This window comes from Struthio camelus, chromosome 5, assembly GCF_040807025.1.
Source record: "Struthio camelus isolate bStrCam1 chromosome 5, bStrCam1.hap1, whole genome shotgun sequence".
NCBI classification, from domain to species: Eukaryota; Metazoa; Chordata; class Aves; order Struthioniformes; family Struthionidae; genus Struthio; species Struthio camelus.
The window spans coordinates 57,644,518-57,662,938 of record NC_090946.1 but is presented as its reverse complement, the minus strand read 5'-3'; the positions used below and the strand labels follow the sequence as shown (position 1 = coordinate 57,662,938).

The 18,421-nt window shown below is 52.1% G+C and overlaps 1 protein-coding gene across 4 annotated transcripts in view; it reads left to right on the top strand.

Annotated features, from left to right (window-relative positions):
- Positions 1 to 4,391: 4,391 nt before the first annotated feature.
- Positions 4,392 to 18,421, top strand: part of LTBP2 (latent transforming growth factor beta binding protein 2) — an 85,477-nt gene continuing 71,447 nt past the window's right edge. For all 4 annotated transcript variants that reach the window (XM_009670889.2, XM_009670890.2, XM_009670891.2 and 1 more), the window contains exons 1-2: positions 4,392 to 5,304; positions 16,332 to 16,402. In XM_009670889.2, coding sequence (XP_009669184.2) covers positions 4,784 to 5,304; positions 16,332 to 16,402 — 592 coding nt within the window. In that variant the 5' untranslated portion in view covers positions 4,392 to 4,783. The remainder of the gene's footprint in view (positions 5,305 to 16,331; positions 16,403 to 18,421) is intronic.

The window sequence follows — 18,421 nt, the reverse complement described above, 5'->3', positions numbered from 1 at the left end:
CAGCACGCTGAAGCCCAACTTGCGTTACAATTCCCCATGGACTCTGTGCTTCCCAATTTCCGACAGATTCGTTTTCACGGAAGGACAAATATGAAATGAGTCACTCACTGTGCTGGGAGGGAGTGAGCTGGTGCCAGAGTACCCTGTGCATCGCCCTTGCTGCTGACCTGCGCCAGGGGTGGAAATTGCTCCACTCCAGAGGCATGCAAGCCTTTCCAGCGGGTGCTCATGCCATTTCCTCCTTTGCCAGGCTGCTGGGGCAGCATTCGGGCTGGTGGCCTCAGGGAGGAGGCCCCAGCCAGTAACGCACAGCCTGCGCCTGCCTGCCGCCTGCGCCGGCTCACTGTGGCAAGCAGCCCTGGCACAGCAAGGCTGGGGCATGGCTCTGTGCCCTCGGCAGGCCCCTGCTTCTCCACGGCGGCTATGTAGGATCAAACAGCTCCGACACATCTCTGAGAAAGCGAGCGAGTGTTTGTATGTGTGAGGCTGGAAAGAGCTCAGTGTCCAGCTCCTGGGGGGTTATTGTAAACATGGAATGAAAATGATTTGAAAAAGGATGCCAGCTCCCTGGGCCTGGCTCCACGAAAGCCAGAGGCAGGGGCAGCTGCGACCGGATACCGGAGGACCGTCAATGGCTTCCTTTGGTTTACAGTCCTCATTCCTTGGCTCCAGCAGGGAGGCACCAGCGCCCACAGCCCTGCTGCAGGCTGGGGCCCCGAGGCGCTGCCCCAGGAAGGCGTGCTCCCTTGTGAAGTCACAAGGCTGCTTGTTCCAAGGAGTGACCCAGCGCCTACCGGCAAGAGGAATTTGTTTGCACCCTGAGTGAGCCTGCATCAGGGTTGCTTTGCTCTAGTCTTTAGCAGTGCCTGGGCTTTTGGCTTCTTTTGCTTATGGCTTTGTTTATGGTGTTGATAATTTTCTTGTGTCAGGTTTAGGCACCAAGCATTCCTTCCACTGCTGCATAAGAAAGTAATTAGGTGAGGATGGAAAGGACATTCTTTTTCCTTAGAACAAAGAAACAAGCCATGGCTTTATCGGGCACTGCTCACTGGATTCAAGAGCTGCGGACTCCCCACTGCAAGCTTGTGCCCAAGTGACGGCTGTGCTTCAGTGGTGCAGATGGGAGAGCTGATCATGCCCCAGGAAGTGTCAAAGCAACCCCTGGTATTTGCTCTGAGGCTGCTGCCCTGGGGAGCTAGCTGCCATAGCCAAGGTCAAAACCTGAACCCACACAGCTCCCGTTGCTCCCATCACACTTGCCCGCAACCAGGAGGGAATTGCCAAATTACCTCCCCGCTTCATCACTTTTCATGCCTGCCAAGAGGACAACGCTGCTGTGGGGGTTTCTGCTTGCGTTGCTGTGCTGTTGGCGAGTGCGCCTGCAGGGATACCAATGCTGTGGGCCCTGGTCCCTGTTTTGCTCCAGAATTGGCTACTCCCAAGGGATTTATCCCCTCTGCTCCTTCTTTGTGGGCTCCTCCACACCCCAACGTGTGGGCTGGTGGAAGTACTCCCAGCCCAGGGAGGGTACAGCTGTGCTCTGAGGGGACCTAAAAGGGCAGAGGCCATAGCAGGGTCTCGCAAGAAGCTCTTGGAGATGCCATCTGACCCTGGTGTCTGTGCTACCACCTCCTTAACCCTGCAGTGGCTGGGACCCTTGCTGGCTCCCTAGTTTTGAGCTGGGATTTAGAGAGTGGCTGTGACTCCAAGGCCTGGCAGGGGGTAGGAATGTGGGTGCCAGCCCAGGGTGGCAGCGCAGGCAAGCAAAGCTCCCCTCTTTGCTTCCCCCTTTTCCCAGTGCTCGAACTGTGAAGAGCAGCAGGGAAGGGGTGAGGGCAGCTGAGCCCAAGAGCTGTGGGAGTGGGCAAGGGAACAGGTGAGTTGGTGGTGGCATGGAGAGGGACTTGGAAAACCAGGAGCAGGGTTTTAGCAGTGGCTAGGAACAGGATGGGCAATGCGGTCTCAGGAGGGTCTGCTCAAGCCTCACTTGCCAGCCAGAGAGAGCCATCTGGTTGCAGTTGACTCTCAGGTCACTGAGTGTTTGCTGGAAAGGTGGACAGCACGTGTCCGGCCTGGAGGCCCCGGTGATGGGCCCGAGGCCTTAAGCCTACCAGGAGAGATGCTCCCAAGACCCCGAGGGGCTCTCAGACACCAGGCAAGGACCCTCCAGAAAAGCAGATTTCACTGGTGTGGTAAGGCACAGGTGTTCCATGGGATAGGACAGTTCAGAGATGGATCAAATATCCATGATGTGTTGGAGTGGGGGAAAAACCTGACAAGGAAAGAGGCAGTGGGGAAAGAGGAGCTGGAGCCGCCAATTTCAAACAGGAGAGGCTTTAGGAACACACATGGTGGAGGTTGGAGAGGAGGCAGGACCACCCGCCACAAACCCTTTGGGAAGCAGGTGGTCCATGACAGCCAGGGGAGGCAGGCCTCTGTGACAGGCGAGGGAGAGGAGCCTGATGGCAGGAGAGGCACATTGGTGGGAAGGGGTCCCGGAAAATGCTGGGGGATGGTGGGTGTGGAGCAGGGGCTGCGCTCATGTAGCATTGGTGGGGCTGGCATGGGGGAGCAGGAGAAGCTGGAGCCAGCTTCCCTCGGGTCTGTGTGTTTACAGGTATTGGCAGGAGCTGGTCTTGGGGTCACTGAGGCAGCTTTGCCTGCTAGTGTGTAGCACAGAAATGGAGACAGCTTGTTGATGGTGAGGTGAAGTGTGGGCATTCGTTCATCCTAAGCACTACAAAGGCGGCAGAAGACTAAGTAGAGTCTTCTGCCAGGACTCCCTGGCATCAAAGCAATGAGTGGGGGGACGGGGGAGCTAGAATGGTTGCATGCAGGGGACTAGGACACAGTCCCTTCCTATTTCTTATAACAACAAAATCACCAGTGAAATCATCAGGTGCGAGATTAAAACAAGCCAAGTGTACAGTGCATATTCAAGCACTGGAAGTTACTGTGGATGTTGTAGACCTCCCCATATCAGTGAATTTAAAAACAGGTTAGGTAAATTAATGGGTGGATATGACAATTTGCCTCTTAAACCCAATGGCCTAGCTGCTGCATCTGGCTCAGTGAAGCCCCTGCACCACAGGTTGCTGGAAGACATAAAGGTGTACCAGAAGGATTGCTCTATACATACTCTGGTTCTCATATTTTTCCATAAACATCCTCTAGCTGCTCTCAGCAATGGGATGATGAGTGAAATGCGCCTTTCATCTGACTGGTGACAAAATGAGCCTGGCATTGTGAGACTAGCTTAGCAAGTGTAACCGGCTGATGCACTTTGTAGCACCTGCCACCAGGGACTTGCGCCGGTGGGTATCTCCTCCCCTTGAGCACTCACTGTGCCCTCCTCTGCCCTCCCTGAGCCCAGAAATGTGATGAGAGTCCTCTAGTCACCTGCCAAGCTCATGGTCACCACTGCAGGCAGAGCAAGCCCACTGTTAATGTAGCATGTGGTAGGTTGGGGCTCAGCCTGCACTCCTCTGGCAGGACTTGCTCCCTGCCTGAGGTGGCCATGGGGAGCACAGAGCAGCAGCAATGTGGCAGAGGACAAGGCCAAGCCAATGTGTGTAGGGGGACTGAAAGGGGACTCCTGGCCCCCTGCTCCCTCCTCCTATTCTTCCCTCAATCTTTCTCAAGGCATTTAAGCAGTCATTTCAAGTTATCCCTCAATCTCCAGGTGCCCATGTAGAGGCAGCTGAGGGGAGGGAGGGACATATACTCTAAGCTGTTGGGACATGTATCCTGGAAGGCATCTCTTAGCTGAAGGACCAACAACTTTGGATGGTCCCCCTTCTAGCCTGGGCCCCATATATGTAAGTGTCTAAAGCACTGAGCTGGATTTGGAGGGATCTGAGAGTGTTAAAGCCAGGGTGAGATGGTAAATACGGCTCCTCCCTTTGCTTTGCTTCAGCTCCCTCCTGGGAAATGGGGCCAGAAGCGGCAAGAGGGCTAGCAGTGCTGATGCAGCTCCAGGAAGTCCCCAAATGCAGGGGATGCGGTGGTGTGTTTCCTGGGCATCCATGTCTCCTGGTCTGTATGCCCCACACTCACACCTGATCCACCTTTCCTGAGTGCTTACAGCTGCGCGGAAACCCGAACACTTGCTGTGAGCCGAGCTGCAGGCTTGCCCCGCGGCGGGGAGGGCTCTGGAGGCTACGCGCCAGCTCCCGGGCAGGCACTGGAAGGGCCTCCCTGGCCACGCAGGGGTTAACGCCTCTCTGTTGTAGTTTGTTTCCCTTTGCCAAAGTGGGTGTTGCTGGAATGTCTCCTCTCTAAAGGAGGGGGGCTGAGCCGTGTCCTCTGGAGAGGGGGGATGTCAGCATCAAAAAGACACAAAAGGGGGAGGTTTCCAAAAATAAAACCCTCCATCCCCTCCAGACTCTGCCAGTGCCAGAGGCAGGCGAGAAGGTGCTGGGAGCTGTCTGCAGAGCACACGAGCTCCCTGACAGCCAGGCGAGAGGGGACCGGAGAGGAGGGACTGGCAGTTCTCCTTCTGCAAGGCAGGAGGGACAGCTGCAGACGCGCTCCACAGCCCACGCCGTTGGGTTAGCTGGGTTATCTTCACCCCTGGATCTTGTAGGCAACAGGTACTGGTGAAGCCCCGGTGACATGGGGAAGTGACTTGCTGCTTCAACAGACTCATTCGAGGAAATTGGCTGGTCCCTTCTCCCTCTGAGCTCCTGCTGGACACCAGGCTGCAGGAGGATGCCAGCCCCACGCTGAGCGCTGAGCGTTCGCTGCACCTCCCGGGTCTCGCCTTTGCCCACGGGCTGACACAATGCGGTGCGCCGGGGGGAGCGTCCTCCCTCTCACGTTTGTCATTTTCTTGGGACTTGGGGATTCGCAGCGAGACTTTGCTGTAAGGTTTGAACCGAGCGCCTCTTACCGAGCTGAACCTGGGAGTAGAGAGGCAACGCGGCCAAGGCTTCGGAGCCAGGGTGCTCCCGTGCGACCCGCGGGCACAATGTACAACCTGTTCCAGGTGCAGACCCTCCCCTCGGAGTCAGGGCCCCTCCCCGCAGCCCGTCACCTGGACCACGTCTCTGCAGCCAGGATGGGGAGCCTGAGCAGAGGGGACAGCCGGAGGCAGCGTCCCGATCATGGACTGTCCGCTCCCCAGGGTGCTTGGAGCCAGGCCAGCGATGCCAGAGGGGCTGCAAGCTCCCCCAGCCGGGGCCTCAGCCCCAGCTCTGGCCAGAGGCAGAGGGGGGACCCCTCCCGCCAGCGGCCCAGAAATGGGCTCAAAGCTCGAATCGTGCCCCGGGCAAAGGAGCCAAGTGGCGGAGGGAGAATGATAGGGTAAGTTTTGTGGCTAGAGGGACTTTGCTTTAGGACCAGATGTGTAATGTGATTCCTGGAGGTCCTGAACTCAGGAAATCGCACAGCGGAGATGCCAGAGCCCATTCTGGTGCCTGTGCTAGCTCCTGGCACATCTCCCTTTTCCCTGATAACCCAGCCTTTGCCTCCCGCTCCTATGGGTGCTGCGAGAGGAGGCAGCACTCAGAGTTCGTGTGTCTCTCTGGGATGCCTGTCTCTCCGGATCTGGGGGGCAGTTATCAGGGCTGATCCATGTGGGGCTTGGGCTGTGCTGACCTTTGGCTGGCCCTGGCTTAGAGCCCAGGCTCCAGAGCAGATCAGGAGCCAGCTCAGTTACTCGCTTTTGTGCCGTGCGTCTGTCCCACATGTGCGGGAGGCGTTTGCACCGCTCGGGCGCACACAGAATGTGTGCGTGCATGTGTGCTTGTGTGAACGCATGTCTGTGTGTGTGTGAGATACAGGTGGCGGGGGAGACGCTGTGTTTGCCTGCTGCCTTTCGCTAGGGGTATGTGGTTTACGAGCGTGCTGGATTTGATGCCCTTCTGCTGACACATCAGGGCTTCAGCAGGTCAGACAGCTGCGCTGTGCTGCAGGCGGTGGCTGTTACTGTGCCTCTCTGGGGCTGTGTACAGCCATCCCAGAAAGTGTGCAGAGTGGGGGGCTGCCAGGGGAGAAGGCGTGTGTCTGCAGTGGTGTGCTCTGTTTGGGGGTGGCAGGAGAGGCTAGAGGGGCTCGCTTGGCTCTGCAGGATGGAGTCTGGCTGCAGGTACCTGGTCTCTTGGCTCCTTCCTCCCATAATGGGCCCCTTGTAAGCACTGCACGCAACAGCTTCCCATGGCTTCAGCTGGCTCAGCCGGGGGAGGCTTCCTACAACTTGCCTGGCAGAGCTGCTTCCAGCTCCAGTCCCTGGCTACAACCCTGTGGAGGTGGAGTGCAGATCATATGGCAAGGCCAGCTGCTCCGCTATAGAGGGGAGCCTGCAAATGGGATGGCCGGTGCGATGCTGACGTACCCTTCAGCCTCAGGCTCCCTCCTCTGCAGTTCCCCTCTCTGCTCCCCAATGGGTGATACCCCCTGCAATGAGCTTCTCTGCTAGCTGGGAAGAGCTACTGAAGCTGTTGCACAGACAGTTTGTAAGACCCATGTGGCAGCATGTGTCCACTCTCGATGTGAGCCCTGCCCGGGGTATGCAGAAGGCAGGCTGTGGGCTCATCACCCTCTGACATGGCCAGAGAGGAGATCCACAGAAAGACTTTCTGCTGACATTGGGCAAGGAACTTCACTGGACTACAAAAAGCAATTTAATCCCTACAGTTTCTCTCTCCTGTCTTTGCATCCCTACAAAATTTAAAGCCAGAGACACCTCTTGCTCCATTCCACGTAGTTTCCTACAGCAAACCTACAGAAGCAGTAAAAACAGCCTTACTCTGCTTCCCATTACGTTTGATATACAAAGTATTTATCATTAACGGGTAGTCAATGGCAGGTAGTCCTGAGCAGTTTCTGGCTTACCTATTCCATCAGCCTTGTTTTGTCAGTCGTCTGGAAGGAGAGTATGTTGAAATGATTCCTTGGGAAGCTCCAGTCCTGCTCAGTCAGGTGTGGGCACTCAAAAGTGGGCTCAGAAGGTTTTTATCCTTTCCAGAGTCTGAGTGGGTCAGCATTGCTTCAGGATCACGTGGCAGTTAACTGGATTTGAGTCATCTGAGATGTAGCCTGTCTCTTTTGTAATGACTACGTGAATAGTCTCCACCAGGTTTGCAGGCTGCAGCTGCCTCCAGTGACAACAGCTGGCCCCACTGTCATCAGGAGTGGGTGGGCAGCGCTGAGGTTCAGGCTATATTCAGAAGAGTTTTGAACCTCTTTGAAAGTAACCTTCATCCTTTAATCAGGGGCATGAATGAGGATGGTTGGTCCAGCATTTCTGCTCTGGTGACCTGTTATTAGCTAAATTTGGCTTCCTGGGGTATGTGAGACTGCTACTACCTCCCACCTTAGAGGAATGAAAATACTGAGACTTGCTGCTGTATTTCCCTAGCAATCTGCACTGCTTTCTTTACCTTCTGTTTGCTCTGGAAGATGAGGGCTAGGAATAATGTGCTTACTGTGGTCCTCAGGAACTTGAACTCTGGAACATGCATATAATGGCTTGTCATCGATAGCTTTCCATTTCTTCTGGAGTCCAAATCAGCACTTTTTAAACTTCCCTGTGACCGACTGTCTTTGGAGTTTATGAGAAAGTCTAGTTAAAATAATAGTGAGTAACCACATGGCGTTACTCCTCATGGAAACCTAGTTGCTGCTGTTCTCCAAGTCATTCTGTAAAATTCCCATGATTCCACCTCATCCATCTTCTTATATCCCTTGCTGCATTGGACACGTTTCCATCCAGGAAACTCAGGGCCTCCAGAAGGCTTCATTTCATGATGTTTCATTTTTTTTGCCAGGTGGGATATTTTCTGTTCTGCTGTTTACACTGCACTCCTGCTACTTTCTAGCATGACAACCTTAATTCTCCCTCATTCAGGTAGCTTTGCAGGCTGTACTAAGCCCCAGTGCTATTTAGTTATTTTGGCTTAAAATCTAAACCGTCAGGTTGGTCTTTCCTGATTCTCAAGTCACAGTTCTCTGCTTGGACCTCTAGGGGCCTCACACAGACCACCGCTCTTATTGTGAGACCGTATCCTGCAGGTGAAAAACCCAGTCGTTAGTGCTATATCCTTTCTGGATAATTATCTTCCCGCTTTGTTTTGCAAGGGTATGCTCAAGACTGAGTTTCTTGCTCAGGGACTGTTCTGATATGTCTGCCACCCTGCTCACATCTGACTGTTGCAGGTGGGACGTGCTCACACCCGTCCATGAGCGCATCCAACTGAAAGTCTTGTAAGAGCTGGATGTTAGTATTTCCTCCTGTTGGCTCACTGTAAGGCAACTTTTGACACCGCAGCGAGAATTGTAGAGAATTATTGTCTTCTAGCATTGAACAAGGAAAAAAATACAACCCCTAAAGCATCTCTTTCTGCTTTACCGTGCTCTGCTTACCCTGCTGATTTCTCCAGCCCCCTCCTAACTGGTTTCCAGACACACTTCCATCCCCCCCGACTCTTGCAGATAAGCTATTTCTACCTACTGCCATGAGGCAGATGACTTTCCAGTCCTGCGTGTTCAGTCTGACATTTAAAGTGTGTGTAAGTTCATGGATGCAGCTCCTGGTCCATGGAAAGATTTTCCTCCTGAGTGTCATGGCTAGCGAGCTCCTGAACCTGTGAAATGGCCCTGACCATGCCAGGTATGGCTGTACTCCTGTGCTGGATGTGTCCCTAACTTGGGCTGGCTAGTCCTGCTGGGAGGCCTGTTGTGATGCCATAAGCATCTTCCTCTGCCTCTGTGTCCTCTGTGCTGTGACCACCCTTGTTGCTCTGCCCCACAACCAGAAGGGTGGGAGGCCTAGGAGGCACAGGGGGAGATAAGTCAGGGCGCTGAGAGATAAGCCAACCTGCTGCATGCATCCCTTGTGTTACCACCTCATCCAGCCTTGCTGCACCTATGAAGAGGCAGACTGCACAGATCCCCTCTCCGCACTGCAGCACTCCTGCTTCTGCCTCCTGTCCAGAGCTCAGGTCCCTCGGGACAGGAAGGTTTGTGTGGTGAAGCTCTAGGAGCCTGGAGACTCCCAAATTAGGTAGCCTGGGTAACCTGAAATACTTCCAGCTGTGAGGCTACTGTCCCTGCAGTCTCCCTATACAGTCCTCTGCTAGATACCTTAGCTACTGTATTTTCACCCGTATAATCTATATCTTAGACAACCCACCCCCCCTTTAAAAGTATTGTTCTGTGAAAATGAATCCTTAGATGATGTGCGCATCATCTTAGATGCTCCACCTTAGAGGAAGGTGTGTAGCTGGGGAGACATAGTCTGGGGAAACCTCCACTTCTGTTACCTGCATGGTCAATTTGGTGGTGCAGGGAAAGTTTTGAAGCTTTTTGACATATAATCACTGAGTATTAAGCTGCGAACCCTGAGTTCTCTCCTACCCTTTCCCTCTCACTTTCTTTTTGTGCATTTTGCACCCCAATTCTTGTTTAATCCCTGCTGTAGACACTATCTGTGGTTGTACAGTTCCACTTTACTTAGGCTTTGTGGGTTTTATGTTCTCTCTGCAGTGTGTGTATCGGACTGCTCAGGAGCTGAGGCAGTTAATGCTGATGTGGTCTTGGCAGAGCATTTTCAGTGCCTCATCGATGCCAGCAGCCTTTTGCTAATGTTCTTCCTTGGATCTGACTGCAAGGGTTTCATATGCAGTTGGATGAAGTTCACTGTCCTGCAGTATGAAGGCAGACTTGATGATCTAATGGTCCCCCTGGCCTTCAGTGTAGGATACTGTAAATGACCTGAATGGAGCCAGTGTATCTGGCAGCACAAAGTGCTGCATAAAGTTGAAAGATGATGCATAGATTGCTGTTAAATAAATAGTGAAAGAATGGTTCTACCGAATGTTTCAGAAACAGTTAAGTGATCACCACTGAGGCTGTGCACGTGCTTTAACTATGTGAATTCATGCTCTTACTACTATTTCTTTCCATAGTGTTTGTTACAGTTGCTTGTCTCTGGTCTCTGTAACACTGCAAAACTTGCAGGTTTTTATCATCCTGGATGTTTGTCTACCACCTTGCAAAGTGAGGACCTGATCCTGACGGTGGCCTCTGGTTGCTGCAGCAATACAGATCACAAAGGATTGCCTTGCTCCTTTGACCAGGTTGCAGGTCATGCTTGTGCATTCAGTCAGGGCCATGAACGGTGTTTCTTGATGTAGAGCAGGCTTCATGGCACTGGCCTCATGCTTTATGAAGAGGTTTTTATGAGATATCTGTCACAGAAAAGAAGTAGGCCAGTGATAAATAGCTCATACCTACTGTGCACCGACCTACCCGTTCTAGGTGCATGTTATCTACTGAGCCAGGGACAAGCTTGATTTTTAGTTTCTTTTTGCTTTTTGCAGTGTTTACAGTAGGGAGTACCTGGGACTTCAGGCAGGAGCTGAGATGTGGCTTGTTATCTAATACCTCACCCTGCATTTTGTTGAAGATGCAAACCCTAAGGCCCACATCTCTGCTAGTAAAATATGCCCTAGAGCATTTTCTGGTACTGTGGCTACTCAGCAGTCTGAGTTATCTAACTCTCTTTCTCTTAAAAAAAAAGGAAACTGGCTATTGGAAATGGTCTCTGTCCTCTGCTCTATTGTGAGCTGTTCTGGGAACTGTTTTGGAGGGTGCTCAATGGCCAGTGCTACAGGCAACCAAGTCCCAGAAACTGGGAATGACCCCAGTGACATTTCATTTCCTAGTAAAGGTGTATCCTAGCAGATCTGGCCCTTCGGAGGGTGAATGCATAGGTGCCAATTAACCTATTCCATTAGACAGGAAAGAGGGATGATTGCCCAAGGCTCATTTTGGCATCAGTGCAGAGCTGGGATTAGGGCACCCCTCCTTGCTCCCTGTGTAGCATGACCTAGTGTGGGTGCTCAGTGGGACTTTGGCTGAAAGACCTGCATGAGGAAATCTTTTCTGTCTGCTCTGAGCAGGGTCATATTGAGGTCCTTTTGACTTGGAAGAGCTGCTGACCCCTCCATATGCCCTTCCATCCTCCTGTCCCTTCTGCAACTCAGGCTGAAGGGACAGGAGGGTGAGACCCAGCTGCTGCCCGCTCCCTGCTCTCCCCTCTCTCTGCTCTCCTTTTTCTACTGTCTTGCTTCTTGTTCCAAGGGGTTGGTAAGCAGCAGGCAGTTTGGGTGCTCGGCCTCACATGTCAGCTGGGTGCCTCAGAGGTTATGAATTTGGCCTTGGCTTATGCTATTCTTAGGTATGCCAGGGGCCTAGTGCATCACAAAGCCTAGCAGGTCCCCATTTGGGGCAGCTCTGCCAGCTGCCTTTGCATCTGTTTGGAAGTCCCCGTCCCTTGTATGATGACAGGTGATCAGAGACAGCTCAGCATGTTCAGGACAGCCCCCAAGTTCCCCGCAGCAACCTTGGCGCTCCCCAGAGACAGTCATGCCAGGCCTGGAGGAAGCCAGTCACTTTGCTTTGCATCAAAGCACTGTTGGAGGCCCAGGGCTGGAAGTGCCAGCAGAGGTGGCTCATGTCTGAGCGCATGTTTGCTGGAAGTGTTGGTGACAAAACGTGCGCAGCAGGCCGAATGCACCTGGGAACATAGGGAGCCCACCGCTCTCTCGAGTGCTGTCCTCCACGCTATAAACATGCTGTGCTCCTTAAACCTCCAAGGATCCATTTTGAATTCTTCATAAGACAGTGAAAACTGCATGGCATTTAAGCCATGCAAATGTCAAGTAAATGCTTTAAATGGAACCCTATGCTTCCAGGACCGGCTCTCATCCTGCAAAACCCCAATAGCTGTCTTTCCCACTGCTGGTGCCCTTGTTCACCTGATCCCCCATGCTCTGTGGGCTCCTGCCCGCCTGGCTGCCAGCTGGAGTTGTCTCTTTGGGATTCCTTATTGTGAAATATTTGTGCTCCTTCTCTGCCCTCTGGTACTATCCACATGTCACTCTTCCCAAGCACTCACCTGCAGGAGGTTCTCCCTTGTCTCCCTCTCTGTGTAAACCCTCGCATCAGGGAGGTTATGGAAGGAGAGGACATCTCTCATTGAAGTGCTGTCTCTGTCCCCGTCTCATAAGGGCAGCCCCGCTAAGTTGCGCCTGTCTGCACATGCTGGGCTGTCCTTTGGAGAGCATAGCCCCAGTGCTAGCATTTGCCTTCTCCTGAGGTTAGCAACTGATGTCTGGAGTCAGCTGGAGAGTGGCTGAGGCAGGGATAGCTCAGCTTGAGAACAAACTCCGCTTTGCGGGGATATGTCTAGAGTCTGAAGGACCCTTCACACTGGCATTAGCTATTTGAGCTTCACCATGCACAACAGCGAGCCAGTGAGCTGTGAGACTTTCTGAGCTGTGTCACGGACTTGCAGTGTAATCCTTGGCAAAGTATTTCCCTCTCTGTCTCACGCTAAGTCTACGCAACACATGGTGAGTGGGTGGGAGTCCAGCTAAAAGGTAGTGTGTATTAGCTTGGCACTAGGCTAACAGGTTTGCGGCTTTCAGACTGGAAGCAGGGCCATGTCCTGCTGGCTCGAAACACGGGCAGAACAAATGTGGCTCTGCTGGTAACATACTGAGTGGACATAACGCAGTCTCTTTCCATCTGTAACTTGGAGATTATGACACTGGCTTGTCTCCCTGGGGTTTGGAAGATGAGTGATTCAATCTTGCCTCTGCTACAGGAATCATGAAGAGACTCCCAAGGTTACAAAACTGTTTCCTCTTCAGTTTATTTTCTATCTGTTGCTGATTTCATGTGTAGAGCACTCAGCCTGGCAGGGCTGTGTTGTCTCTTGTGGTGTTTACTTTCCCCAAATAACAGAGCGAAGATTTTGATCCTCCTCTCTGCAGTTGTCGTCCTCTATTTTTCTAGCCCCTGCCCAGTAATTAGTCCTGTCTGACAACAAGTCCCGCACCCCTCTAGACACCTCCACTCTACTCCTTCTGTCCCTTGGGTGTTTCTTCTGCTTCTCTAGGGGTTCTCCACAGTCCCCTGAGACTGCAGTAGGGGTCCTTTCTTCCTACCTTGTCTCCCAGACTCAGTGCTGTGAGGTTGGGAAGCAGGCTCCAGGAGGCTCCTTGTGGAAGGGTGAGCTCCTCTGCTGCTGTGCCCCAAGAAGGAGGGTGCAACGCTCAACAGCCAATCCAAGGATACGCCCCGTCCTTCTCCTTCTCTCCTCCCCACTGTGCTGGCCTTGTAGGGCGGGGTTTGGTTTGGTGTCTGTGGTGTCATGGCAGGTGGTGAGACTTGGTGGCCCTGAGGGTGTCTGTGTGGGAGCAGAGGCCTGGAGAACGCACCATAGCGGTGCCAGTCTCTCTGCAATGACCTCCAGCAGTGGGAAGGTGCTTGCAGGAGGATCACAGGGCTCCTTGGAGTATGGGCTTCGCACCCATGGGCACAGGCACTGAGGATGCCGCTAGTAGGAGCCTGGCTGGCCAGGGGTACAGACTGCCAGAAAGCAGCTGCTGAACGTGCCTGTCCTCTTGCTCTGCCTAGTATGTCCCTCTTGGAGATGTTCTGTTGCCAAACTCACCACACTTACTTGGTGACTCAGCCCTGACCTTTGCTCTGCTCTATGCTTGCTCTTTGGGTTTCTGCTTTGCCCACACAGACTGTGGCTGCTCCTTTTGACCTGCTGGCCCTTGCCTTCAAAGAGCATGGCAGGCCAGCTGCAGGACACAGAGGGGTGGGTGCTGGCAGCCATAAGGGACCAAGCACGGTATGGAGATTGGGTCTGCCCAGCGAGGGGAAGGGACGGGAGAGCCACTGGGCAGGCTGCTACAAAAAGTGCTTAGCTGTGGCCTAAGGGGGCATCTGTGGCATGGAAAGCTTGCTCTGGCCTTTGCCACAGCAAAATCTGGCAGCACCTCTCAGCGAGCCCAAGTGGGCCCCAGATGTCCCCATGGTTGGAAAGTGGAACATGTGAGAGCTCAGACTATCTTTGGACTACTAAGGTGGGGGCATAACACTGGGGTCCAGCAAGGTAAGAACATCTCAGATTAGTTCTCTTTGTAAAGACTCCTTGGAAAAGCCCTGCTAGGACCCTGTGGTGCTACCTTCATCACCTCTGGCAGGTACAGTGCTCTGCCTGGGGCTGCTGTTTCAGACTACTCTTATCCAATCCCACTCTGATTATGGGAATACAATTTAACTCTACTATTGATTCACTTGTGCCTAATCCTACAGGGGTTTAGTGCCTTCAGAGAGTGATCTTGTCTGCTAGGGTTCAGGCCCCTGTCTGTCTAGTCTCGCACTGTTTCCTAGAAACTTCTACTTGCTGTTGGCATTTGAGAGCGGTTATTCATACGCTCCCTCCAGAAGGAGCACACAAGAAGCAACCTCTTCTTTGCCTACAAGAGAAACAACCTCTGATTATGTCAGTAAGTTAAAGAGAGAATGGGAAAGGGCTTTGCTCTTTGCCAGATCTGCTGAATATGCTTTGCAAAGTGTGTTTCAGCAGTGCTGACGGAAGAATGGGAGCTGTGACAGTCTAAGCAAAGCGGGCCTTGCTGATGCTTGGAGTGGAGTTCTTCAGCAGCCCTTAATTATCTAAAGAAAGACATGCTCCAGCTAAGTCATTTTCAACCTTTACTGATGGGCACATCTTTAAAATGTTCAAGGCCTCTTGTGTGCTCTTACATAGTAAGTAAATGGAAGTTTGCTGACAATAGACTTGCCTTCCTTAGATACTTTCTGCAGTTGTCTTAAAGAAGAGCCTCATAGATAGCCTAGGTGTCCATGGACAACAAAGTGAAAATCAGTGCTCTAACCAAGTCAGAACAGAAGTGAGTTGATGCAAGAATTATTTCTTTGGCTTGTGTTGTTGCAGGAAGTCACATCAAGGGAATTTTTCTGCTTTCTCCCTGTAAAGTCTACCTAGGTTAATAAAATGTTGACTCTGAAGGGCTGGGTAGTGCTTTACAAATTATGAGGCTTCTCAGACCACTTTCTCTTCCCGTATGCAGTGATTGCATCTATACAGGCAGCTTCATTCCTGAACTCCAGAACATCCCCTGACATGCCCGTTACCCACTGTCTTTGGCACTCTTAAAATGTGAGTCCCACAGTTTGAGCTCCAGCACTTCTGGAGTCTCCATCTCATGCCATGTGAATGCAGGAATCACTAGAATACCAGCGCTGAGCTAAAGCATCCTCTGACCCCGCTGTGTTCATGTGTAAGTCGTTCCAGAAAACAAATGTACACGTTTCTGGGATTCCTGTGAATTCTGTCAGCTGCTCTAACTGCCCTGTCTGATGTTAGAAATAATCCGTACTCCCAACTTCATTTCCAGAGTCTTTCCAGGGCTTTCAGGCTGCCTACTTCTAACTTTACATCTTCTGATGACTGTATTCTCCCACCTACTTAGACATGCAAAGATAATATATTCCCCAAAACTTCCCTCCGTGATGGCTAAATAGTTTTGGAAAACAACCAGCCACTTGTTGTTCCTTCTCTTGATAGCCATTTAAATGTGAGGGGTGACCAGAGGAAGCAGGATTAGCTGCCTGCTTAAGCTTTCCAGAGTACCTATTGGACGCACGACTTTCTTTTGCCAGTGATCACTACAGAAAATAGCCCGAAAATACATAATAAAGGATAGGTGGGAAGGATGTTGTTTATGGAAAGGCAGTCAAAAAGTCCTTGCAGCAAAGTGCTGGACTTAACAACCGTGGAAAAGATTTAAGCATCCTGGAATTATATAACATTGTGCATGTCAAGTAGAAACAAAAACTGTTGCTAGCACTGGAGAGTGCCCTGCCATTCAGTGGGCTCGTCATGCCTGAGGTAGGTAGCTGGGATGTGGAACATGGGTTCTCAGGAAGAGAGAAAAGCCGGGGAGTGGCCAGTGTAGCCGCTGGCATGCAGGTCTTCTCTGGGTGGGGCTGGAGCACTGAACAGCAACAGACAGCAGCAGTCTGGAACAGGAGACAGAGCAAAATGTTGTCTTCAGCTGAAACAGCTTGGGACATTTATGGAGGCAAAATGCAATGACCAAAGTTGGAAGTAGGCCCATTTTACACCCCAATACTATGAACAAAATATAGAGTGCTGTGAGATCTGTAATGATCACAGGTCATTGGCCTTCAATTACTCTTGGAAGGAAAGTGGTTGCTCTCAGCACTGTGCCAGGAACAGAGCATAGCAACAGTTCCAAAGGGAGACACTCCCTACGGAATTGCTCACACGGCAGCATTCACATATTCCTTGGGGGTTTCTTTTCCAAGCACTTAAACAACTCAGCCCTTGTCTGATTGGTTTTGATCTCAGCTGCTGGTCCATCTGGAAGGAAATATCAGATGCTGCAGGAAATAATTTTATGGGTGACTCAGAGGTGCTGGCTGCAGACAGACCTTAGCTTCCCCTTTTCCTAATCATGTTGTTTTGTCTTTTTGCTTAGGCCGAACGTCTGTGGGAGACAGTGTTGCTCAGGGTGGACAATGGCTCCGGGCACAAACCGGTGCATCAAACGTGAGTATGAAAGTCTCAGCCAGCACGGGTCTCATAATGCGCCCCCTGGAAAGCATTCAAATGCTGCTTTGACCCTGTACATGTGTTCTCTTTTGGCCAGGGTAGGGCAGTTAGATGTGCATTCCCCAGAGCTGCAGCAGAGAACAGCCTCTACAGCGCTGTGGCCTTCCCATGTGAATGTTAGCCTGGGGTCAACTTTCTGCACCTGCTGGCAAATTTGGCTCACACTGAGTAATTATGTCTTTATTTTATTATTATTATTAGTTTCAGTCAAGAGCAGAATCCTGTCGGGGCAGGGTATTGCAATGGCATAATTAAATATTAAAGATTAGTTTCTAGCCCTACGACCTTGTTTTCCTGTTTGGAGTAAGATACAAGTCTGTGAAAAACACAGCAGATGGGAATTGGCAGAGTCCAGGGTTGTGCTTACATAAGCAAACAATACTTATGCTGAGGGCAAAATCAGGGCTTCAAGTTATCTGAATGTTATTAAAAAAAGCAATTAATAAGACTGGCAAAATGGCTAGGATAGGTGGGGCTGGAGCATGAGGCAACATGGGAGAAGGCTTTGCAACAGCAGGAGGCAGCAGGGAATTCCCACAGCATTGAAACTGCCCAGCATGGGGCAGCTGCATTCAGAAGACCAAGACCCTTCATGCCTTCTCGAAATGGGGAGTTACTGGGGCTGGTATAGTGCAAAGAGCTGTGTCCTTCTCCCCTGCATCCATGTGTGTGGCCCCACGGTGTCCTTCACGGGAAGAACTCCAGTGCCTGAAAATGCTGGGCCCTTTGAGTCGGAGCCTCCGGGCGGGGGCAATTTGGCCCCCATGTGTTCATGGGATGAGAGCAGCGCGGAGTGATTTACAAGGAAATAATCCTGTGCAAGGGGCTCTGGTGACATCATTAACCACACACAAGCTAGGACCCAGAGATGCAACGAATCAGGTTGTAAATCAGGGCTGCTTGCTGGTTGCTGGTTAGTTTTCATACCTGTGAATCCAGTGCTGTTTGTGAGTTTCCAAATGCATCAGTCCTCCAAAACCGCACAGCAAGTGAGGAGTCTGTCTTACAAATGTCTCCACTCCAGTATTTGCTGCTGTGCAATTCGATCTGCTGGAAAAGACATCTCTGTGCCGATGGGACAGGCAGCCCAGAGTGAGTCCCTCAACTCTTGGGCCGGGGGAGCCTCAGATCGAACCAGCAGGGCTTTTTTCCACTTCAGGTGCCTGCCTTCAGTGAGTCCAAATTCTGGAAGCAGTTGTTGGGGGAATCTTGCATCACCGGTGAGACACAGCTGTGCCATCACGGAGCAAGGGACTGCGCTGGGGCTTTATATGACCGGGTAGATTGCATTTGTCCTCTCCGTTAGCCTGGCATCCCTAGTCGCCTTTGCTGGTAAATACACAGAAAGGGAGGAAGACTATCTGGAGACAACAGGAGCCTGATCAGCGAGTGGAGTCCGTGCCAGGAGACTGCTCTGCTCCTCCTGGTAATGGCCGGGGGTTGTCATCTACTCGCAGAGTGTGACTCCTGACTCGACTATTGAGGGATGACTGGCAGGGCTAAGGGTGTAGAGGGAATTAATGAATTGTATTGTATAGGAAAGTGACTAGAAGCTTTGTGAGGGAATAATTAAGTGTATTACATAGGAATATCACTGGGAGCCTTGGAAGAGAGCAGCACGCCCTTGGGCTGAGCATTGCCAGGGAGGGACATTTCCCATCCCATAAGGGGAGGCCAGGGGCCGGGTCCCAGCCAGACTGTGGCAAGGAGGGGAGAGGGCCCTGGCCCTCCTAAGCCTCCCAAATCAGAAGGGCTAAGGAGAGCGTGGCCCCTACCAGTGCAGGCCAGGCCTCGCCATTTCCATGGCAATGGCCATGGTGGGCCTGGGTGCCTACAGCGGGATCCTATGGCCACAGTGGGGGCCAAGAAGGGCTCCGCTCCTTTGGCCGGCCCCGTGCTCCTCTCGACTATAGACATTAGGAACCGAGGTGGCATGAGCCTGGGCACAGGGAAAGC